The sequence below is a fragment of the Bombina bombina genome, unplaced genomic scaffold (genome assembly GCF_027579735.1).
Source record: "Bombina bombina isolate aBomBom1 unplaced genomic scaffold, aBomBom1.pri scaffold_841, whole genome shotgun sequence".
NCBI lineage: Eukaryota > Metazoa > Chordata > Amphibia > Anura > Bombinatoridae > Bombina > Bombina bombina.
This window is the reverse complement of record NW_026512906.1, coordinates 70,001-96,229: the sequence shown is the minus strand read 5'-3', so window position 1 is coordinate 96,229 and position 26,229 is coordinate 70,001. Positions and strand designations below refer to the sequence as shown.

Here is a 26,229-nt window from a genome sequence, read left to right as displayed (position 1 = left end):
GAGGAGTACTAGAGCAAATCATCAGTGTAGAGAATGTGAAAAGATCACAGTTGAATTGTTATTTACATATCATGTGCTGCTTATGGCCGCAATATAATGTGATCTTCTACAATAAGGTGTGATCTTCTAATGTGGTCTAGGAGAAAGACCATAGGGGGACCTTGAAATAGGACTGATATGTGAGCTCAAAGATGGTGACGTGTCATAATAAATGGGGTGGTGCAATCAAATAAACATCAAATAACAAAAAATAGAAAACCGCTTGCAATGTGGTACCACTGTGAAAAAACAGCTGTGAAAAACAAATAAAACAATGAAGATCACACCTTATTGTAGAAGACCACATTTTATTGTGGCCATAAGCAGCACATGATATGTAAATAACAATTCAACCGTGATCTTTCCACATTCTCTACACTGACGATTTGCTCTAGTACTCCTCACTGAGCACGTCACAGTATAAGTTATTTTTTCCATCATGGATCCATGATTTCCTAACATATTTTAAAGTACTCGATTGTTACCTCATATCGCAATTTTATCCAACTGTATTTTATTCAATTGCATTTATCAACTGTAATTTTATACCTATCGATCTCAACAGTACTGTTTTTAACCTCACAACTTTTATACCTTTATTGCGTCATTGTGCATTTAAATAAATTCATCTCCCCTGCCCAACCATTTCTATCGTCATAGTCACTTTGGATTAGGGCGATTTTATGGATTTATTCATGACCTCTGCCTTTTACTAGGCGCTTTGCACCACCTACCACATTATTTGTTAAACAGTAATCCTAGGTGATTACATACAGAAAGAGAAGTGCTCTACCAGGAATGAACAACAGCTCAGTAGCTTGTTCTATGGCGAGTTACCACCTAATGGAAGCCTCTTTAATGCCAATTATGCTTTTCACAGATAAGAACATTCCTGAAGTATATCAGTCTGATTTCACCTAATAAAAGGTTAGTCCAGCCCCGAAATACCAGGCAATCCTTCTCTGAACAAGGCAACCCCAGAAAATAGTTTAAGCCTTCTCTGGGCATGGTAAGTGAGGTGCAGCCATAGTCCTCAAAACACATTGGGCAAGGAGTTTACATCTGGTTACCCATCACCCTTAGGGAGACTTCCCCAGGGTCTTATTGCAAATACATACAAAAAAGAGAAGAGCTCTACCAGGAACGAACAACAGCTCAGTAGCTTGTTCTATGGCTAGTTACGACCTAGGAGCAGCCTCTTTAAATTGTGCTTTTCACAGTGGAGGCGAGCCCTTTCTGTAAGTAAATTAGTCTTCCGCCCAGTAAGGTCAGCCCTGCCCTGAAATACAATTGTCTAGGGTTGCCATGTTTATTGAAAGGGATTGTCTGGTATTTTGGGAATTGAACTGATCTTCTTGTTAGAAACATTGTTGAATAAAACACTGCTGCCAGATGGCTAAGGACATTTGCAAGCTTCTGAGGTCACCTAGGTTTAACAAAGGGTACCAAGGCAACTAAGTAACATTAATAACAGAAGTAGATTGGAAAGTTGCTTAAAATTGAATGCTCTATCCAATCCATTTAAGTTTATTTTTACTTTACTGTCCCTTAAAAAAAAAAAAAAAAAGTCAGCTATATCCCAGCAGTATATTGTACACATTAGTTTATAAAGCACAGTTTAAATTGTTTAAGCAATATGGTCATTGTAATCTGTCAGTACTGATTTAAATATTTCACTAACAGATAGGAGCCTCAGTCACTGTCTCACCTCCTCTGTTTCATGTCCCACCAGTGGTTACTTACTAGGGTTGGGCAGCATGAGAACCTCAGTCATCGTTTCACCTCCTCCGCTTCATGTCCCACCAGTCATTAGTTACTAGGGTTGAGCTGAAGGAGAACATCAGTCATTGTCTCACCCTCACCCCTCCGCTTCATGTACCACTAGTCAATACTTACTAGGGTTGGGCTGCAGGAGCACCTCAGTCATTGTCTCACCCCCTCTGCTTCCTGTTCCACCAGTCATTACTTACTAGGGCTGGGCTGCAGGAGAATCTCAGTCAATGTCTCATCTGCCCCACTTCATGTACTACCAGTCATTACTTACTAGGGCTGGGCTGCAGGAGAATCTCAGTCAATGTCACATCTGCCCCACTTCATGTACTACCAGTCATTACTTACTAGGGCTGGGCTGCAGGAGAATCTCAGTCAATGTCACATCTGCCCCACTTCATGTACTACCAGTCATTACTTACTAGGGCTGGGCTGTAGGAGAATCTCAGTCAATGTCTCATCTGCCCCACTTCATGTACTACCAGTCATTACTTACTAGGGCTGGGCTGCAGGAGAATCTCAGTCAATGTCTCATCTGCCCCACTTCATGTACTACCAGTCATTACTTACTAGGGTTGGGCTGCAGGAGAATCTCAACCAATGTCTCATCTGTCCCACTTCCTGTACTACCAGTCATTACTTACTAGGGTTGGGCTGCAAGAGAACCTGACACTGTCTCATCTGCTCCACTTCTTGTACCATCAGTCATTAGTTACTAGGGTGGGGCTGCAGGAGTACCTCATTCACTGTCTCACCTGCCCCACTTCATGTAGTATTGGGCTGCAGGATAACATCAGTCACTGTCTCACCCCCTCTGCTTCATGTACAACCAGTCATTACTTAGTAGGGTTGAGCTGCAGAAGAACCTCAGTCATTGTTTCACTTGCCCAACTTCATATTCCATCAGTGATTACTTACTAGGGTTGGGCTGCAGGAGTACCTCATTCACTGTCTCACCTGCCCCACTTCATGTAGTATTGGGCTGCAGGATAACATCAGTCACTGTCTCACCCCCTCTGCTTCATGTACAACCAGTCATTACTTAGTAGGGTTGAGCTGCAGAAGAACCTCAGTCATTGTTTCACCTGCCCATTTTCATATTCCATCAGTGATTACTTACTAGGGTTGGGCTGCAGGAGAACCTCAGTCACTGTCTCACCTGCCCCACTTCATGTACTACCAGTCATTACTTACTAGGAATGGGCTGCAGAAGAGGCTCAGTCACTGTCTCATCCCCTCTGCTTCATGTCCAACCAGTCATTACTTAGTAGGGTTGAGCTGCAGGAGAACCTCAGTCATTGTTTCACCTGCCCCACTTCATGTACTACCAGTCATTACTTACTAGGATTGAGCTGCAGGAGAAGCTCAGTCATGGTTTCACCTGCCCCACTTCATATTCCACCAGTCATTACTTACTAGGGTTGGGCTGCAGGAGAACCTCAGTCACTGTCTCACCCCCTCTGCTTCATGTACCACCAGTCATTACTTAGTAGGGTTGAGCTGCAGGAGAAGCTCAGTCATGGTTTCACCTGCCCCACTTCATATTCCACCAGTCATTACTTACTAGGGTTGGGCTGCAGGAGAACCTCAGTCACTGTCTCACCCCCTCTGCTTCATATTCCACCAGTCATTACTTACTAGGGTTGAGCTGCAGGAGAACCTCAATCATTGTCTCACCTGCCCCACTTCATATTCCACCAGTCATTACTTACTAGGGTTGGGCTGCAGGAGAACCTCAGTCACTGTCTCACCCCCTCTGCTTCATATTCCACCAGTCATTACTTACTAGGGTTGAGCTGCAGGAGAACCTCAGTCATTGTCTCACCTGCCCCACTTCATATTCCACCAGTCATTACTTACTAGGGTTGGGCTGCAGGAGAACCTCAGTCACTGTCTCACCCCCTCTGCTTCATATTCCACCAGTCATTACTTACTAGGGTTGAGCTGCAGGAGAACCTCAGTCATTGTCTCACCTGCCCCACTTCATATTCCACCAGTCATTACTTACTAGGGTTGGGCTGCAGGAGAACCTCAGTCATTGTCTCACCTGCTCCACTTCATATTCCACCAGTCATTACTTACTAGGGTTGAGCTGCAGGAGAACCTCAGTCATTGTCTCACCTGCCCCACTTCATATTCCACCAGTCATTACTTACTAGGGTTGGGCTGCAGGAGAACCTCAGATTGTCGCAGAATCTTCTCTGTCCAATTTTTTGTGGAATCTGCTCTGGACAACAGGTTCTCAAAATGAGCATCCAGTTCAGTCTTTTCTGCTTGCCCAAGTTTTTCCTCTGTAAACTGGAAAGTAAAAGAGCAGTCAGTTAAAGTGACAGTCTAATTGAAAATGTTTATTGCAAAAAGATAGATAATCCCTTTATTAACCTATTCCCCAGTTTTTTTTATAATGAACACCGTTATATTAATACACTTTTTACCTCTGTGATTACCTTGTATCTAAGCCTCTGCAGACTGCCCCGCTATCTCAGTTCTTTTGACAGACTTATTTTAGCCAATCAGTGCTGATTCATAAATAACTGCATGAGAGTGAACACAGTGTTATCGATATGTTACATATGAAGTACACATCTAGCTGTGAAAAACTGTCAAAATAAACTGAGATAAGAGGTGGCCTTCAAGGGCTTAGAAATAATCATATAATAAAAGTAAATTGGAAAGTTGTTTAAATTTGCATGCCCTGTCTGAATTATGAGAGTTTAATTTTGACTTGACTCCCCCTTTAAGGGACAAATTAGCAAATATTCAAATCAAGTAGTAACTAAACTGGTTAATGCACATGGTGGCCGTCTCAAATAATTAGTTTTTTAGACTAAAACAAATGCAGTGTTCTCCCCAGGACCTGTTTAGCAGGTGCACCACACGGTTGATTTTACTGACCACCCGGCTAAAATTTTAGCCAATATGCAGCTAAAATTAGCAAATGTTACAAATATTTTATACGCATTGCACAAATTGTTGTAAAATACATTTGTTACATTATGCAATTAATTTGTGCTTTAGATAGCAGAAAATGATATTCTATTAGAAAATATTACACTGCCTCCACCCGGCTACATCCTAATGCCACCCGGCTACTTCCTAATGCCACCCGGCTACATTTTCTGTGAAGAACAAATGTGTATCGTGTATAGTTGGATGTGATATTTTATGTAATGGTTCTGATAGGTCACATTAAAGAGGATAGAGTACACAACTATGCATGTAAGGTAACCGACAACTGAAAATGAAGCTCACATAAAATAAACAAAATTGTGTAGTATACATTATTTGCATTCTTTTCCTGACATTAATCTTAACATATTGTGATTTTGCTGTTACATAGTAACATAGTAGATGAGGTTGAAAGAAGACAGAAGTCCTTCAAGTTCAACCTATACAGATCTACCTGATTTACAATAAAAGCTGCAATGGAGCTTAACTTAATCCTATTAAAAAGCTGACACATTTAACAAAAGAAAATCATATCCCTGAATTCTGTTTCTAGCCAGAAATCTAAGCCATTTTTAAGTGTATCTACGGTGTTGGCATTCACTACCTCCTTAGGCAATAAATTTCACAATTTGATTGCTCTTACAGTGAAAACAAGTTTACGTTGATGGAGATTAAAGTGCTATGAAACCCAATTTTTTTATTTCATGATTCAAATAGAGCAGCAATTTTAAACAACTTTCTAATTTACTTCTATTATCAATGTTTCGTTGTTCTCTTGGTGTCTTGTTGAAAAGTAGGGATGTATGCTTAGGAGCTGGCCCATTTCAGGAGCACTATGAGGCAGCAGTTTTGCAAGAATGTTATCCATTTGCAAGAGTACTAGAGGGCAGCACTATTTCCTGTCATGTAGGGCTCCTGATTCTACTTAGGTATCTCTTCAACACAGAATACCATGGGAATGAAGCAAATTTCATAATAGGAGTAATTCAGAGTTTATTTTATTTTTTTAAAGTGTATGCTCTGTTTTAATAAAAAAATATTTTTTTTGGGTTTTCATATCCCTTTCGTCCAGCTTTAAAATGTGACCGCGTCACAAACAATTTCTTTGGAATAAAAAGAGTTTCCGCCAACTCTGTATATGGACCTTGAATATAAATGATATAAAGTCACATAATAATATCACCTTTCAAGAGAAAACGGACCCAGCTTAAGGTCTCCACTCCCCTTATTAGCTTTGTGACCCTTCTCTGAATGTTTTTCGACCTCTGCAATGTCTTCTTTTGAGATCGGTCCTCAGAACTACACTCCATACGCCATACTATAATTTTGTCTGACACTGCTACAAGCTAAACAGTGATTGGTTAAAAGAAGTGTGCAACCTCATCTACATCTGGTATCTGACTGGTCACAGCAAGAGAGACTTTACAAGGGGTTTAGGTTGTTCTGGATTTGCAAAGCTGTAACTTCTAATACATGTCAAACATAGGAGTTGATCACAATCTTTCCGATTAGCTGAATTTGTTTGTGATCACAATCTCAAATGGAATTGCCTTAAAAGGGCCTCTATGCACACTGAGTCCCAACTTGTTCATGAGAGTGTGTTTCAAAGTGCCAGTGCTTACATTATTGAATTTGTAAAATGGAACAAGCATTCATGACCGAGTTCAATAATGTATGTGCAGGCACTTAGAAACGCACTCTTGTGAACAATTTGGACTTGCGTGCATGGAGTCACAATCTCATTTGAGGGTCTCCTAGGCAGAGACAATGTAGCAAGGCAGTGTGGTCATAATTTACAATCCAGTAAAAGAATATATAATCCTTTGCATAGAACCTAATAGTCACCATCTTGTTTACAGTTCACACCAAAATGAAAATGGTGATTTAACAAACAATAGAATAAATAAATATTGTAAAAAATAAAATTTATGCTTACCTGATAAATTTATTTCTTTTTTCACACGATGAATATACGGATCATCTTAATTACTAATGGGATATTCCCCTTCTAGTCAGCAGGAGGAGGCAAAGAGCACCACAGCAGAGCTGTTAAATTGCTCCTCCCCTCCCTCCCACTCCAGTCATTCGACCTAAGTTAAGAAGAGAAAGGAAAAGCCAAGGTGCAGAGGTGTCTGAAGTTTATAATAACGCACCACCGGTCTAAAGAAACAGGGCGGGCCGTGGACTCATCGTGTCAAAAAATAAATATATTTATCAGGTAAGCATACATTTTCTTTTCTTTTTAATTCACGATGAGTCCACGGATCATCTTAATTACTAATGGGATTCAATACCCAAGCTAGAGTACACAGATGATACGGGAGGGACAAGACAGGGCACCTAAATGGAAGGCACCACTGCTTGAAGAACTTTTCTCCCAAAAGAGGCCTCAGCCGAAAGTGTCAAATTTATAGAACTTTGAAAAAGTGTGAAGAGAGGACCAAGTTGTAGCCTTGCAAATCTGTTTCAGAGAGGCTTCACTCTTGAATGCCCATGAGGAAGCAACGCCTCTAGTGAAATGAGATGAAACTATCTTTGTAGTCCGCTGTCCAGCAGTCTCATATGCAAAACATAGGATACTCTCTAGCCAGAAAAAAGGAAAAGTAGCCTTAGCTTACTGTCCCTTACGATTTCCTGAGAAAACCATAAACAAAACAGAAGGCTGGCGAAAAAGAAATCCTTAGTCGCCTGCAGGTAAAACCCCAAGCACGGACCACGTCCAAAGTCTGTAGAAGCCGTCCCTTCTGAGAAGCAGAACTAGGACTCAAGGAAAGAACAACAATCTCCTAATAAATGTTCAGATAGAAACAACCTTAGGAAGAATCCTAACGCAATATGTACAACCACCCTATCAGAATGAAAAATCAGATAAGGGGACTCATACTGCAATGCCGAGAACTCTGACACTCTGCGTCAAGATAGCAATTTAAAATCTAAGGAATGTACAGGCTCAAACGGAGCTTCTTGAAGAATTTTAAGAACTAAAATCAAACTCCATGAAGGAGTAACTGGTTTAAACACAGGTCTGATCCTGATCAAGACCTGACCAGACGAATGTACGTCCGGGAATACCGCCAGACGAACCTGAAACAAAATATACAAGGCAGTTATGTCTTGTAGAAAATACTAGGAATCTGATCCCTACTCCTTTCAAGTGTATGCTTTGGAATCGCACTAGGATAAATAATTATGCCATATCAGATGGGTAAACCTTTCCTAGATACAGGCTTACGAGCCTGATTCATAGTCCCAATGACCAATATCCAATCCACGCTTTGAATAAGATAAAGCTTCCATCTTCAGGTAAATAACTTTAGGGAAAACATTTTCAGAGAAAAGAAAGGTCCTTGATGCAGAAGGTCCTTCCTCCACGGAGACTCCCAGTTGGAAGATGCGACATGTCCCCCCTAGGACTGCATACCAATCCTGTGGACCACGCCGGTGAAATGAGGCTCACCGACGTCCTCTCCTGCGGAAACCGAACCAAGGCTCCAGGAGAATTAAATATGCAATATTGAAATCCCCCGGATAAAAACTCTGTCTACTTATGAAGACCACTTCTCAGAAAACCTTTCTGAAAAAAGGGGGTCGTCGACAGACAGAAAGTGTGGGTCTCAGCCCACTGAACCATCTTGGCTTCTTCTGGCATAACCAAGAAAAAAAACAAAAACAAAAAAACTCCAAGTCCTCCACAGATAGAGTGAAATTTAACTAAAACCTGATAAACCCAGCCGAAGTTAACTGAGGCCAGGTTAGGAGAGGATTGAAGCTTTTTTTTTTTTTTTTTTTTAAATGATTATGGGAAAAACAAACTCCACCCGAGTCCATGTTCCCTGCTCTTAGAGGGCCCCACACAGTTCCCCAGTCAAAAGGCTGCTCTCTGTTGTCACATTCACCCAGATTTTTTTTTTTTTAAAGTAGCTACCCTTGGAGCAAAAATCCAGAGATAACCACCAAAGCATTCTTAACAGCAGAGAACTGAGGTGGAACGACCGACTGGAAAGAACTCTTTTCCAAACGAACCTTCCAGCCAGGAGACCACAGGAAAAATTATGCGTAATCCTGCTGGTTGAAAAGAAGGCGCCTGAACCAGAATGTTGCCATTGCAATGTTCCACAATCGGAGCACGCCCAACAGTGATCCCAGAATCCTAAAGAAAATTCCGAAGATGTGGCCAGGCCGGAAAAAAGTTACTGAGTTGGAATGTTTGTCTGGAAAAAGGGCAAACCTTAAGACTTTGAGATAGTCCTAGTTGAAGGGAACATGCATTTCGGAAAATCCTCCACTGCATCCTTCAAATCCCCCGTGGTCTGAATTGACCCTCTTGGACCAAAGAAAGAATGAAACTATAGTTTCCATCTTGAAATATGGCACTCTGAGAACCCTGTATGGATTCTAAAATAGATCCACAAAGATTCCCTCCTTCTTGGAAACCACAAACAGATAGGAATAACATCCCCAACCTCATTCCTGCATTAGACCAGGAACTGTCATTCCCTGGTCGGAGAGGATCCGTACACAGTGTAAGAGCGCCTCATTGTCTGGTCTGCCGATAATCCTGAAAGCAGAAACCTGCCCCTAGGGAGGAAAGTCCTGAACTCTAATTTGTATCCATGGGACACAATATACACTACCCAGGGATCCTGATCTCAGACCCACACCTGATTGAAAAAGGAAAACCTGCCCCCTTACATCCCATGCCTCAGCAAATATCTCTATGGCCCTATTTGGTACAGGAAATACTACCACCCTGAAGGGCACATTACAATATTAGTGTAACCTACTAGACTCTCTCAGCTAAACTACACCGGTAGAGTCGGATTCCCCCAGGGTAGCTAAAACCTCCTCAAGAAGCAAATGAAGGTATACAAGCCAAGACAAAAGAAGAACAAATTTAGGATCAGATAAAGGTATAACCCCATCCTAGTCAAATAATTATTTATCAGATATTACCGAAGAATCTTCCTCCTTCAGTTACAGGGAAGAAACATTCAGAACAGTTACAACTAAATCAATCACACTATTCTCTGATTGAACATATAACCTCTTGCACTTTTCCCTACAGAGTGGGAAACCAGCCATGCAAAAAAAGCAAGAAAAACTGCAGGTTGAGTGTGAGAGGAAACGCAGGGCACTGCATGTGGGCTATAAATTTTTGGGAATTTTTTGTTGTTGCATATCTTAACCATTGTCAAAAGACTCCTAAGTAGCATGCACCTTAGGAAGAGTAGGTTCAGAATAGGTCTATCTTTAACTATTAAAGATCCCTCAATAAATGAGAAAAGGATTGGAAGCACCACATTGGCATCCAAACCTAAAAAAACAGAATTTATGTTTACCTGATAAATTACTTTCTCCAACGGTGTGTCCGGTCCACGGCGTCATCCTTACTTGTGGGATATTCTCCTCCCCAACAGGAAATGGCAAAGAGCCCAGCAAAGCTGGTCACATGATCCCTCCTAGGCTCCGCCTACCCCAGTCATTCGACCGACGTTAAGGAGGAATATTTGCATAGGAGAAACCATATGGTACCGTGGTGACTGTAGTTAAAGAAAATAAATTATCAGACCTGATTAAAAAAACCAGGGCGGGCCGTGGACCGGACACACCGTTGGAGAAAGTAATTTATCAGGTAAACATAAATTCTGTTTTCTCCAACATAGGTGTGTCCGGTCCACGGCGTCATCCTTACTTGTGGGAACCAATACCAAAGCTTTAGGACACGGATGAAGGGAGGGAGCAAATCAGGTCACCTAAATGGAAGGCACCACGGCTTGCAAAACCTTTCTCCCAAAAATAGCCTCAGAAGAAGCAAAAGTATCAAACTTGTAAAATTTGGTAAAAGTGTGCAGTGAAGACCAAGTCGCTGCCCTACATATCTGATCAACAGAAGCCTCGTTCTTGAAGGCCCATGTGGAAGCCACAGCCCTAGTGGAATGAGCTGTGATTCTTTCGGGAGGCTGCCGTCCGGCAGTCTCGTAAGCCAATCTGATGATGCTTTTAATCCAAAAAGAGAGAGAGGTAGAAGTTGCTTTTTGACCTCTCCTTTTACCAGAATAAACAACAAACAAGGAAGATGTTTGTCTAAAATCCTTTGTAGCATCTAAATAGAATTTTAGAGCGCGAACAACATCCAAATTGTGCAACAAACGTTCCTTCTTTGAAACTGGTTTTGGACACAGAGAAGGTACGATAATCTCCTGGTTAATGTTTTTGTTAGAAACAACCTTTGGAAGAAAACCAGGTTTAGTACGTAAAACCACCTTATCTGCATGGAACACCAGATAAGGAGGAGAACACTGCAGAGCAGATAATTCTGAAACTCTTCTAGCAGAAGAAATTGCAACTAAAAACAAAACTTTCCAAGATAATAACTTAATATCAACGGAATGCAAGGGTTCAAACGGAACCCCCTGAAGAACTGAAAGAACTAAATTGAGACTCCAAGGAGGAGTCAAAGGTTTGTAAACAGGCTTAATTCTAACCAGAGCCTGAACAAAGGCTTGAACATCTGGCACAGCAGCCAGTTTTTTGTGAAGTAACACCGACAAGGCAGAAATCTGTCCCTTCAGGGAACTTGCAGATAATCCTTTTTCCAATCCTTCTTGAAGGAAGGATAGAATCCTAGGAATCTTAACCTTGTCCCAAGAGAATCCTTTAGATTCACACCAACAGATATATTTTTTCCAAATTTTGTGGTAAATCTTTCTAGTTACAGGCTTTCTGGCCTGAACAAGAGTATCAATAACAGAATCTGAGAACCCTCGCTTCGATAAAATCAAGCGTTCAATCTCCAAGCAGTCAGCTGGAGTGAAACCAGATTCGGATGTTCGAACGGACCCTGAACAAGAAGGTCTCGTCTCAAAGGTAGCTTCCAAGGTGGAGCCGATGACATATTCACCAGATCTGCATACCAAGTCCTGCGTGGCCACGCAGGAGCTATCAAGATCACCGACGCCCTCTCCTGATTGATCCTGGCTACCAGCCTGGGGATGAGAGGAAACGGCGGGAACACATAAGCTAGTTTGAAGGTCCAAGGTGCTACTAGTGCATCCACTAGAGCCGCCTTGGGATCCCTGGATCTGGACCCGTAGCAAGGAACTTTGAAGTTCTGACGAGAGGCCATCAGATCCATGTCTGGAATGCCCCACAGCTGAGTGACTTGGGCAAAGATTTCCGGATGGAGTTCCCACTCCCCCGGATGCAATGTCTGACGACTCAGAAAATCCGCTTCCCAATTTTCCACTCCTGGGATGTGGATAGCAGACAGGTGGCAGGAGTGAGACTCCGCCCATAGAATGATTTTGGTCACTTCTTCCATCGCTAGGGAACTCCTTGTTCCCCCCTGATGGTTGATGTACGCAACAGTTGTCATGTTGTCTGATTGAAACCGTATGAACTTGGCCCTCGCTAGCTGAGGCCAAGCCTTGAGAGCATTGAATATCGCTCTCAGTTCCAGAATATTTATCGGTAGAAGAGATTCTTCCCGAGACCAAAGACCCTGAGCTTTCAGGGATCCCCAGACCGCGCCCCAGCCCATCAGACTGGCGTCGGTCGTGACAATGACCCACTCTGGTCTGCGGAATGTCATCCCTTGTGACAGGTTGTCCAGGGACAGCCACCAACGGAGTGAGTCTCTGGTCCTCTGATTTACTTTTATCTTCGGAGACAAGTCTGTATAGTCCCCATTCCACTGACTGAGCATGCACAGTTGTAATGGTCTTAGATGAATGCGCGCAAAAGGAACTATGTCCATTGCCGCTACCATCAACCCGATCACTTCCATGCACTGAGCTATGGAAGGAAGAGGAACGGAATGAAGTATCCGACAAGAGTCTAGAAGCTTTGTTTTTCTGGCCTCTGTCAGAAAAATCCTCATTTCTAAGGAGTCTATTATTGTTCCCAAGAAGGGAACCCTTGTTGACGGGGATAGAGAACTCTTTTCCACGTTCACTTTCCATCCGTGAGATCTGAGAAAGGCCAGGACAATGTCCGTGTGAGCCTTTGCTTGAGGAAGGGACGACGCTTGAATCAGAATGTCGTCCAAGTAAGGTACTACAGCAATGCCCCTTGGTCTTAGCACAGCTAGAAGGGACCCTAGTACCTTTGTGAAAATCCTTGGAGCAGTGGCTAATCCGAAAGGAAGCGCCACGAACTGGTAATGTTTGTCCAGGAATGCGAACCTTAGGAACCGATGATGTTCCTTGTGGATAGGAATATGTAGATACGCATCCTTTAAATCCACCGTGGTCATGAATTGACCTTCCTGGATGGAAGGAAGAATAGTTCGAATGGTTTCCATCTTGAACGATGGAACCTTGAGAAACTTGTTTAAGATCTTGAGATCTAAGATTGGTCTGAACGTTCCCTCTTTTTTGGGAACTATGAACAGATTGGAGTAGAACCCCATCCCTTGTTCTCTTAATGGAACAGGATGAATCACTCCCATTTTTAACAGGTCTTCTACACAATGTAAGAATGCCTGTCTTTTTATGTGGTCTGAAGACAACTGAGACCTGTGGAACCTCCCCCTTGGGGGAAGTCCCTTGAATTCCAGAAGATAACCTTGGGAGACTATTTCTAGCGCCCAAGGAACCAGAACATCTCTTGCCCAAGCCTGAGCAAAGAGAGAGAGTCTGCCCCCCACCAGATCCGGTCCCGGATCGGGGGCCAACATTTCATGCTGTCTTGGTAGCAGTGGCAGGTTTCTTGGCCTGCTTTCCCTTGTTCCAGCCTTGCATTGGTCTCCAAGCTGGCTTGGCTTGAGAAGTATTACCCTCTTGCTTAGAGGACGTAGCACCTTGGGCTGGTCCGTTTCTACGAAAGGGACGAAAATCAGGTTTATTTTTTGCCTTGAAAGGCCGATCCTGAGGAAGGGCGTGGCCCTTACCCCCAGTGATATCAGAGATAATCTCTTTCAAGTCAGGGCCAAACAGCGTTTTCCCCTTGAAAGGAATGTTAAGTAGCTTGTTCTTGGAAGACGCATCAGCCGACCAAGATTTCAACCAAAGCGCTCTGCGCGCCACAATAGCAAACCCAGAATTCTTAGCCGCTAACCTAGCCAATTGCAAAGTGGCGTCTAGGGTGAAAGAATTAGCCAATTTGAGAGCATTGATTCTGTCCATAATCTCCTCCAAAGGAGGAGAATCACTATCGACCGCTCTTATCAGATCATCGAACCAGAAACATGCGGCTGTAGCGACAGGGACAATGCATGAAATTGGTTGTAGAAGGTGACCTTGCTGAACAAACATTTTTTTAAGCAAACCTTCTAATTTTTTATCCATAGGATCTTTGAAAGCACAACTATCCTCTATGGGTATAGTGGTGCGTTTGTTTAAAGTGGAAACCGCTCCCTCGACCTTGGGGACTGTCTGCCATAAGTCCTTTCTGGGGTCGACCATAGGAAACAATTTTTTAAATATGGGGGGGAGGGACGAAAGGAATACCGGGCCTTTCCCATTCTTTATTAACAATGTCCGCCACCCGCTTGGGTATAGGAAAAGCTTCTGGGAGCCCCGGCACCTCTAGGAACTTGTCCATTTTACAAAGTTTCTCTGGGATGACCAACTTGTCACAATCATCCAGAGTGGATAATACCTCCTTAAGCAGAATGCGGAGATGTTCCAACTTAAATTTAAATGCAATCACATCAGGTTCAGCCTGTTGAGAAATGTTCCCTGAATCAGTAATTTCTCCCTCAGACAAAACCTCCCTGGCCCCATCAGACTGGGTTAGGGGCCCTTCAGAAATATTATTATCAGCGTCGTCATGCTCTTCAGTATCTAAAACAGAGCAGCCGCGCTTACGCTGATAAGTGTTCATTTTGGCTAAAATGTTTTTGACAGAATTATCCATTACAGCCGTTAATTGTTGCATAGTAAGGAGTATTGGCGCGCTAGATGTACTAGGGGCCTCCTGAGTGGGCAAGACTCGTGTAGACGAAGGAGGGAATGATGCAGTACCATGCTTACTCCCCTCACTTGAGGAATCATCTTGGGCATCATTGTCATTATCACATAAATCACATTTATTTAAATGAATAGGAATTCTGGCTTCCCCACATTCAGAACACAGTCTATCTGGTAGTTCAGACATGTTAAACAGGCATAAACTTGATAACAAAGTACAAAAAACGTTTTAAAATAAAACCGTTACTGTCACTTTAAATTTTAAACTGAACACACTTTATTACTGCAATTGCGAAAAAACATGAAGGAATTGTTCAAAATTCACCAAATTTTCACCACAGTGTCTTAAAGCCTTAAAAGTATTGCACACCAAATTTGGAAGCTTTAACCCTTAAAATAACGGAACCGGAGCCGTTTTGAACTTTAACCCCTTTACAGTCCCTGGTATCTGCTTTGCTGAGACCCAACCAAGCCCAAAGGGGAATACGATACCAAATGACGCCTTCAGAAAGTCTTTTCTAAGTATCAGAGCTCCTCTCACATGCGACTGCATGCCATGCCTCTCAAAAACAAGTGCGCAACACCGGCGCGAAAATGAGGCTCTGCTTATGCTTTGGGGAAGCCCCTAAAGAATAAGGTGTCTAAACCAGTGCCTGCCGATATTATTATATCAAAATACCCAGATAAAATGATTCCTCAAGGCTAAATATGTGTTAATAATGAATCGATTTAGCCCAAAAAAAGTCTACAGTTTTAATAAGCCCTTGTGAAGCCCTTATTTACGATCGCAATAAACATGGCTTACCGGATCCCATAGGGAAAATGACAGCTTCCAGCATTACATCGTCTTGTTAGAATGTGTCATACCTCAAGCAGCAAGAGACTGCACACTGTTCCCCCAACTGAAGTTAATTGCTCTCAACAGTCCTGTGTGGAACAGCCATGGATTTTAGTGACGGTTGCTAAAATCATTTTCCTCATACAAACAGAAATCTTCATCTCTTTTCTGTTTCTGAGTAAATAGTACATACCAGCACTATTTCAAAATAACAAACTCTTGATTGAATAATAAAAACTACAGTTAAACACTAAAAAACTCTAAGCCATCTCCGTGGAGATGTTGCCTGTACAATGGCAAAGAGAATGACTGGGGTAGGCGGAGCCTAGGAGGGATCATGTGACCAGCTTTGCTGGGCTCTTTGCCATTTCCTGTTGGGGAGGAGAATATCCCACAAGTAAGGATGACGCCGTGGACCGGACACACCTATGTTGGAGAAAAAGAGACACCTAGCAGGGCCTCTAGGTCTATCCTGAGTCACAAAGGATCATTTAAACCAATAAACAGTTAAACATTTTCAATAAAATGTAACACATAAAAAACGTTACTGTCTCTTTAAATTTTAAAATGTAACCTCTTAATTTTTGTGTGCAGCAGAAAGTTAATTTAACTCACAAAAATTGCAGACTTTATCCACACTTCTACACCAGTTTAAATTTGCTGAAATGTCCATCTATCCTCTAATACATTTCAAACATTGTTTATTTAGTGAACAACACTAAGAAATACTTGGTACATCTCGTAAATTGATCCAGAACGCATGTTTATGTAGTGCTGGCCGGATCCCATATTTGTAAAAATACTAAAGACTGTGTTAAACTATATAGGGTTACACTGTGGGATAACAGACTATTGTAACTATGTAGTGGCTCAACCTTCCGATATCGTAATGATTTTGACTGCGCAATTTTTCTAAAAACCGCCTCAAACATAGCCCCGTCCCTCGTGGGCGTGATAACACTCAATTTCTCTGACATCGTTTGACTGTGTATAGAAATAAATGAATGTGCAACCCAAAACGGCGCCAAAACTTGCTCCGCCCATCGTGGGTGTAATAACAATAATTTCCCGGTCGCCATTATTATGTTTAAAGATAGGCTACCGGGAGCTAACTGAACCACTCTAGCAACTCCTGTTGCGAACCTGGGAGCAAATAGTGCTACCTCATATAAGATAGCACGTTAGTCAGAAATGTAACCCAAACATCACTGCCACATGTTAGCCTCCTAGTGAGTTCCGTTAACCCCAGAAATAAGCCATTCTAGTCCAGTGCCTGCTTACAAGTTTGCCTAGTAGCTCCTAACAGAGTAGGAGAATATATCAACTTCAATGTGGCTTATAGAAAAATAATAGCCAAACTGTCAAAGTGCCCCCTAATTTAAAATAGGAGAAACTATTCCTTACTGGAAATGAGGCTTTGAATAAAGTAATACAGTGCCCAAACTTTTTTTTGAGATTAAACTTCTATCCCTAGATAAAAAGTCAGCACTTACCTCATCTTCTGCCTGACAGCAAGGCAGATCCCAGGTTTAAGAGGTCCTCTCCCTCCTATTGACCTATGGAAAAACGGCATGCTGAGTAATCCTTTTCCTCAGACTAAGGCATACAGGGCAGCAAAAACATGGGAGGCGCAGTGAGAATTATGTCCCACAAGTTCCCATTGCTCTAAAGCCACCAAAAGCTCTACTGAAGAGACTGACATGGACTACGGCTACACCCTAGGACAAAGTAGCACTCTCTGGCACTACTTTAAAAATAATAAACTCTTGATTGAAGAATCTAATCTAACACCTCACTTTATTTCTTCCTATCACTAAGAGAATGACTGGGGTGGGAGGGAGGGAAGGAGCTATTTAACAGCTCTGCTGTGGTGCTCTTTGCCTCCTCCTGCTGACCAGGAGGTAAATATCCCATTAGTAATTAAGATGATCCGTGGACTCATCGTGTCTTAAAAAAGAAAAACAACATTTGTGAAAGTTAAAAAAAAAAAAAAAAAAAAAGACCATATAGCAATAGAAAAATAGTGCACAGTCTGCTTTTCCTGAAAAACTAAAAGATGCATTCAGCTGAGTTAGCAGTGGTGCGGATGGAAACGGATTAGAATAGGTTCCTATGAAAGTCACAATTAAGAGATGCCCTTTTAAAACACAAAATTGAATAAACTTTTAATGAAATATTAAAAATAAAAACCATGTAGATTGTGTCATGAAGTGACTTTTCCTACAGATCCCCGGAGCTGTACATTATATCACGTACTCAACACACACACACACATATATATTCATAATAGAGCTTTAATGACAAGTATGTTAACAGACCTCTACAATGTTTCCTGTGGCCATTTCGGGGTGTTTTATACATGTGTAAGACAAGAGACAGTTTGCAAATAGCCGTGAAACAGTTGGAAAGAAGTCCAAAATGCTCTTTCAATGACTTATCAAATGCCAAGTGGTGTCAGATTCAAAAAGGCAAAAAGTGTTTTGAAAAGTGACTAAAAAATGTATTGTAATTTCCGAGAACTTTTTGGCCCCATAGGAGAAATAGGGCTTTTATTGAGGATCCTAAAACATTATATTGTGATCAAAAGTAGCAGTTTCAGCATGGGGGGGGGGGGAAGAAATTGAAGAATACGTGGAATTCTACCGTATGCCACAAGAAACCATGTTCAGCATGTTAAGAAATGTAAACCTTCCACACTATATGATAGATACATCGGGTGACCGGTTTGCAAACCTGTACAAGAGTATCAATCACAGACACAGAGAAATCTCTTTGAGCTAGAATCAATAATTCAATTTCCACACAGTCAGCCTCAGAGAAACTAGATTTGGTAAAAGAATGGACCTTGAGCCAGAAGGTCCACTCTGAGGAAGACGCCACAGAGGATAAGACGACATCCTTATGAGATCTGCGTACCAGGTCATGCATGGCCACGCTGGAGCTATTAAAATGGCGGACACTCTCCTGTTTGATTCGTGCTACCACCCGAGGAAGGAGCACTATTGGGGTGGGGACAGAAAAACTAACCGGTAGTCCCATGGAATGGCTAGCACATCCACCACCTCCACAATATCTATCTCCAGAGATCCCCACTGAAGGGCAATTTGATTGAACATCTCATGGTTTAGGGTCCATTCCTCAGAATGAAGACCCTGCCAGCTCAGATAGTCCGCCTCCCAGTTCCCTAGTCCATGAATGTGGATATCTGAGATCTGACACTGATGACTCTCCATCCAAGATAGAATGCAAGACACCTCCTTAATTGCTAGGGAGCTGCAAGCCCCCCCCCCCCCGATGGTTGACATATACCATTGCCGTGACATTTTCTGACTGGAATTAGATAGACTGAATGGAAGTCAACTGTGGCAAAGCCAGAAGGGCACTGAAAATATAAGATACTTCCTGAGGAGACCAAAATCCCTGAGGTCTCAAAGAGACCCAGACGGCTCCCCAAACAGATATACTTGTATCCGTAGTTATTTCCCAAGGAAACTCATTCCCTGCACGAAAAAGGCTTGGGAGACATCCACCAAGACAGGGGGTTCCCACTAAATCCAGACATATCTACAATTGTGCATGCTACATTGAATGGAGATCATTTGGATTTGTCTCAGGAGATGTCGCAAATGAAAGCGAGCAAATGGCATTGCATCTGACACCGCTACCGCAAGGATGAAGGGTAGCTTGTAGTGACTGACATACTGATAGAAGTTTGACGTTTTTTTTTGTTGTTGTTTTTTTTTTTTAAAAAGGAGGGGGGGGGGGAAATCTTCATAGCAATGGAGTCTATAATAAACGAGAGCCAGGTTCCTACTACTGCTCAAGTGTAAGGGGAGGTCACGGTAAATACTTGCCACTTTAGCCTATAAAGAGACTGAGAAATAATTATATATGGTCATTATACCATTGCTAAAACAACAAATCTAATGGTGGCCTAAGACTTATATATATATTATTTTTTATTATTATTATTATTATTATTATTGTGTGTCATTACTGCTTGCAAGAATCATTTTTACAATATGTACTTTCATAGCAATTGACCAGACCCATCCTGACTTGCAACTTTGTCACATGGTAGTTAGGACAATGATGAGTGCGAGAAGCTGTTGACCTGCTTTCCTGCTGCTGCTTTTATTAATAATTCAGCAGCAAGTATGTCTATACTACTGATGCTACTCTCAAACACCTAGAAGGACCTAGCACATATTATTCATAGGTATTAGGGTTTCTTCCCAAAAAGTAGAAAGTATTTGTCACAAGTAAAATATACAGCAAAATGATGGGAGAAATTGCAGCAAATCAGCTCTAGGACTGCCAGCTGTCCTACACAATCTGCTGGTGACTGGGGTCACAAAATGTCCACCTTCCAAAAGCTCTGCCTGCGCCCCACCACTCCTCATCCCACATGTATATATTCACAACTGAGCAATTATTTTACCCCTTGGCTGCCAATACCATACAAAAGCTCTTCCTGACATTACACTCTTAATCCCACCATGTATATATTCACAGCTGAGCAGTTAGTTTACCCCTTGGCTGCCAGTACCATACAAAAGCTCTACCTGAGCCCCCACTATGTGCATTTTGTTTAGTTTTTTTAAATCAAAGTTTTTTTATTGAGGCATTTCTTGTACCAACAACCATTTTCTCAGTACATATGTTACAATTACAAAGCAAGTTGACATATAAGTATGCCAAAAACAGATAATGAGCATAAAACTCTATGTGCATTTTTAACAACTGAGCAGCTATTTTACCCCTTGGCTGCCAATACCATACAAAAGCTCTACCTGATCTTACACTCTTAATCCCACCATGTATATATTCACAACTGAGCAGTTAGTTTACCCCTTGGCTGCCAGTACCATACAAATAAATCATTTTACTTGTTTGATTTCAAATAGCACACATAAACAGAACTGATTTTATTCCTTTACTGTCCCTCACTTCTTTCTGCTTCATACTTTAATACATAAGAAGCCTTTTAGATGTATCACACACTCAGGGACTTTAGTGACCAATATTTTTGTGAATATTTTTCTGGACAACATGCTACAATACCGTACTGTCCGGTTGGATTTTGGACATCTGGCCCTCAGGCTTCACTTAGTCAGTATATTGTGGGGGTTGATAGATGTGAGCTGGGCTTTACCAGATGGTCAGTTGAAGAATGAGTGACTCACTGTTATACCTTTAATTCTCAATCATCAGACAAAAACATATTTGTTTACAAAAAGGGTTTGTGAATTGTAATTACACAATGTTTTTGTACCATTTTTTTTTTTTTTCATAAAGCTCTTTAAACATATCCACCAGAGCAACAGGAAGGCTAACAACTAACTGGAAAATGAAAACCACTGTACATTACTATACTTGTCTGGGTGTTGGAAAGAAGGACTAGTGAGCATGCTGTTGCCTGTAACGCAGCTCATACAACGAAAACAGCCCTTACTCTTTTTCAACCATACACGGGACATATCTTCATGCAATATATACACGTTTTTACGAGTAGGTGCCTTAGATTTCTTCCTCTTTTGAAGGCAACCGTGGGTGTATCCCAGTGGGTGAACGGAAGATTGAGGTCTGTTTAAATAAGTTTCTATTCATCACGACTAGCTCTTATCAGGTTTTTATCTGGCCAGTAGGTTGTGATAAAAGTATAACGTTGTTGCTCATCAGATCTCGTGGGTTCATTTATCGTTAGGGAACTTTGTTTGCACTCCTTGAGTAGTGAAGGCTTTTACCCTCTTTGTCTGAACCTTTCGGTCATCTCTTCAAGTTTTTGAGAGCATCTTTGTTGTTCCTTATGACCCTCTGAAATTGAGATTTCAGAATGTTACGAATGAGAGAGGAAGGATGACAGCTATCTGCTCGAAGAATCAAGTTCCTGTCTGTCTTTTTCCTGTAGAGTGTGGTGCCCAAACTGTTGCCCTCTTTGAACACCCTGATGTCAAGAAAGTCAATCACCTCCAAGTTGGCATTGTGCTGGAACCAGATCGTCAACCCATTGTGCAAGTGACTGTTCATCACCAGCCCATATCAAAGAGATTGTCTATATAATGGCAGTATAGCTTGATCTGTTTGTTAGCAAATACATGCATAATGTTTGTCTCGTATACTGCTATGAACAAGTTTGCTAGAGATGGGGCCACATTGGACCCCATCGCAGTTCCGGCAATTTGCAGATAATAGTTTTTTTCAAAAAGGAAAAACAATTTGGTGAGACAATCAGTAAGTAGCTCAATAAGCACATCTTCATTAGGTCCAACATAGGGAATCCGTCCAAGTTGTCTTCTGACTGTGGTGATGCCCAAGTCTTGTGGGATTACTGTATACAGACTCAATACATCTAGAGTCACCAAAAGGTCCGAGGATTTGATATCAGTGAACATCGTGATTAATCTGATGAATGATGTAGAGTTTTGGATGTACAACTTCACCTGTTTAACCGAAGGCTGAAGTCAACAAATTGAGCTAGCGGTTTCAGCAGAGACACTCACACTGAAATGATGGCCCTCCCTAGTGGTTTTTGGGCATCCTTATGCACTTTTTGGAAGTGTGTATAGTACTGGAGTGATGGGAAAATCTTGTTGTAGGAACTTGTACAACATTGCTGCAGAGGTTGAAGGGGTGGGGGGTAAGCCTGTTAGTACTTAGACCATAAGCCACACACTGCATCAAATTGGTCTGGATGGCTGCCATCCCAGAAGGAAGCCTCTTCTAAAGATGATGCACAAGAAAGCCCGCAAACAGTTTGCTGAAGACAAGCAGACTAAGGACATGGATTACTGGAACCATATCCTGTGGTTCGATGAAACCAAGATAAACTTTTTTGGTTCAGATGGTGTCAAGAGTGTGTGGCGGCAACCACAAGCATGGTGGTGGGAGTGTCATGGTCTGGGCCTGCATGAGTGCTGCCAGCACTGGGGAGCTACAGTTCATTGAGGGAAACATGGATGCCAACATGCACTGTGACATACTGAAGCAGAGTATGATCCCCTCCCTTCGGAGACTGGGCCGCAGGGCAGTATTCCAACATGAAAATGACCCCAAACACACCTCCAAGACGACCACTTCCTTGCTAAAGAAGCTGAGGGTAAAGGTGATGGACTAGCCAAACATGTCTCCAGACCTAAACACTATTGAGCATCTGTGGGGCATCCTCAAATGGAAGGTAGGGGAACGCAAGGTATCTAACATCCACCAGCCTGGTGATGTCGTCATGGAGGAGTGGAAGAGGACTCCAGTGGCAACCTGTGAAGCTCTGGTGAACTCCATGCCCAAGAGGGTTAAGGCAGTGCTGGAAAATAATGGTGGCCACACAAAATATTGACACTTTGGGCACAATTTGGACATTTCCACTTAGGGGTGCACTCACTTTTGTTGCCAACAGTTTAGACATTAATGGCTGTGTGTTGAGTTATTTTAAAGGGACAGCAAATGTACACTGTTATACAGGCTGTACACTCATTACTTTACATTGTAGCAAAGTGTAATTTCTTCAGTGTTGTCACATGAAAAAATATAATAAAATATTTACAAAAATGTGAGGGGTGTTACTCCCTTTTATCCCAAGGCAGAACATGCTGTCATCTGAGATGTCATCACAGTAAATGCAGCAGTAAATGTCCACAGAAAGAATGGGACACAAGCAGGAATGATTAGCGCTTTTGCTTTGCATCATTGAGCCCCATCAGGCTGTTCTCTTCAAACAGTGCTGTGCTCTGGCTGCACTGTGTAAGTTTTTCTTTAACACAGCACAGCCATAGTAAACAGATTTTTGAAGAGAATAGTCAAATACAGAGCAGCTATGTAAAGCAGCAGCACAATGACTGGTAACTGTTTCTCAAGGATGGATAGAGATAGAAATATATAATTGCTTGCATGTTGTATTCAAAGCAAAGATCAGCCTGAGAATTTGTACATATATTTTTAAAAGTTATATTATTTGTATAAATATTGAAAAAATATGGGGTAAAGTTAATGTCAATAAAGTAGTGGGTGCCACCATATAGTAAATTAGGAATGGTTATAAATGGCTTACTAGAGTGTGCAACCAATGACTGTGCAGAATATAGCTGTGTCTGCACTTCCATGTTTAACATAAATTAGAAAGCCCACAATATTCAGAATTAAAATTACAGAAATGGTGAACAAAATAAATAATGAGCAAATATTGCAAAGTTGTTTAACTGCACGTAATTAAACTATATTAATATGTTGAGGTGCTTAATGTCCCTTTAAGTTTTAAAATCCAGCTATATATTAATTTACCTGTGCTTAAATGCTATTTGACTTTTTTAAATGCCACTTTTTTTAGTCGTCTGAGAACTCAGACACAAACTAATTTTTACCTATGCAATTGTTTTTTGTATGATATATGACACATAAAAGCTACATTTAGCCACCAATCAGCAAGCGCTACCCAGGTAATGGGCCGGCTCCTAAGCGTACATTCCTGCATTTTCAAATAAAGATACCAAGAAAAAATGATAATAGGAGTAAATTAGAAAGTTGCTGCTCTATCTGAATATGAAAGAAAAAATTTTTGGGTTCAGTACCAGCAGGAGCTGAACCCCGTCAGCTTTTGTAACCAGTGATATCGTGGCTGTTGTAGTTTTTGCTGGCGGTATGTTCAGTCCATATTTGAGAAGGATGCCACACTGGCAGTTTAGAGCAATGCGTTTGCCTGCACCAGTAATTAAAAGGGACGGTAACCGCCAAATTAAACATTCTTAATTCAGATACAGCAGCAATTTTAAACAGTTTTCCAATATGCTTTGATTTTCAAATTTGCCTCATTCTCTTGGTAACTAAGGAAAAATATTACCTTTTGTATTTTAAAACTGCTAATTGGTCTATCCTTAAACCATAAACCCCCCTCTGAATCTGTAAGATAGAACATTTTAGGCTAAACTGCGTAACATTGCAATGCAATTAAAGGGACACAAACTGCCTTGGGGAATACCTGAGAAGTCAAGCAGCACTATATAGTAACTTACCAATGTTCCCATTTCATAAAGACATCAGGAAGAGGCAGACTCTTGCTATATGACAGATGCAGGTGACATGTGTGTGCAAAGTATCCTCAATAGATACCTTTGTGTTTATGCCGTGCATGACAGCTCAATATTAACCCTTTGATGACAGGGTTAATTTGTCTACATCGGAACAACGTTCCGATGTAAACAAATTGAAGTCCCGCAATCGTGCACGCAATCAATGATGGGATCGTGTCAGGGGGGTGTCCCTATGACACTAGGCACATCCTCTAGACCGCAATCGTATTCTTGAAGCGCCGTTGGCTTCAGAGGACAGCCAAACAGCTAAAACGTTCTATTCCGTCCTAAAAGGGCTAAAGCCCGGCATGGTTAGGACAGAATAGAAAGTCAGAACGGCGTTAAAAGGTTAATTCTGCAATAACCTCAAAAGGCTGTATTGCTTATTTATAAGAAAGATGTTTGTATTTGTGCTAAACTAAACAAGGTTGTCTCTAGTGTAAATAAACCATGGTTATGGGTCAAACATAGCAAGTATTTAAATCTAGCGCAATCTGGTCTAGCCTGGTGTGATCAGTACCTAGAACTATAAATCTTGTGCTAAATTAATCATAAAAGAAGCAGACCATCCAAAATCTATACTAAAAGGGCTATAATAGTTAAAAAAAATATATATAATTTGTTACAGCATGTAAGTTAAAGACTATTGAATCTGCTCTACTGTGTTTAACCCCCACAAACGGGTTAAACACACAGTAGAAGTGCTGCTTAGGTCCTGTGCGCATCCAATCAGCAACACTAGTTGCACAATACTCTAATTCCTAACAGAATGTAATTTTAAGACTATGGGGTCAATTTAACAAGTGCCGAGCGGACGAGAGAGAGAGAGAGAAAGAGAGAGAACAAAAAGAGAGAGAAAGAAAGGCAGGAGATTACATTATACTAGATTATATATAGCTATATTTCTGTCAACCGATCAGATCTTACTAACATAAATCTATATCTCAGATTCCCAGTGTTTGTAGAAATTCCCAATCACAAATAAACAGACAAATGATTGCCACATTCATGTAACCCTTTACAACCTGTAAGCATTTGATAATCGGTGTTTTAACAGCAATAATAATAATAAAACACAGAAACTCTCATGCTAAAGGCCATAATCTAAATAATTAATGGCCTGTTTATCTCTTACGTATCCATCTCACACAAATGCCAGTTTTGATAAACATTCTAAATAATGTAGCTAAATATATATATTACATGTGAGCTGTAGCTCAGGCACAGAATAATGATGTAAGATAATCACATGCTCGTCACTAGATAAGGAAACAACAGTGTCACTTTGTCGTACTCAGCACAATTTGAGAGAGCAAGCTTTGGGGCTATTTCCATTCATACTAATGTGATATTGAATGGGTGATGTGTAGCCTAATACAGACTCACAAACTGCACCATCATTTTGCCAGTAGTGAAGCTTGTACAAAGCACCATGTCATCTAATGATGTAAAACCTACAGGCATGTGCTAGTTACATAAGAAGGCATAGAATCCCTCCTGATAACACCTATAGATACCATATGGTGCAGTGAAAGCAGACAGCAGCTTCAGTTACAGTTCTCTCATTACAGTGCAGTAAAGATGGAGGGATAAGCAGCATCAGAGGGAGAGGATGCTGCAGAGGGGAGGGGTGCATGGGACAGCTGTGTGCACAAGCAGC

General features: G+C 41.5%; 1 protein-coding gene across 1 annotated transcript in view; it reads right to left on the bottom strand.

Moving 5' to 3' along the window:
- LOC128644599 (endophilin-B2) overlaps nucleotides 1-26,229 on the bottom strand; it is an 82,506-nt gene that overhangs the window by 56,118 nt on the left and 159 nt on the right. Inside the window, exon 2 of the mRNA XM_053697146.1 lies at nucleotides 3,966-4,107. Coding sequence (XP_053553121.1) covers nucleotides 3,966-4,107 — 142 coding nt within the window. The remainder of the gene's footprint in view (nucleotides 1-3,965; nucleotides 4,108-26,229) is intronic.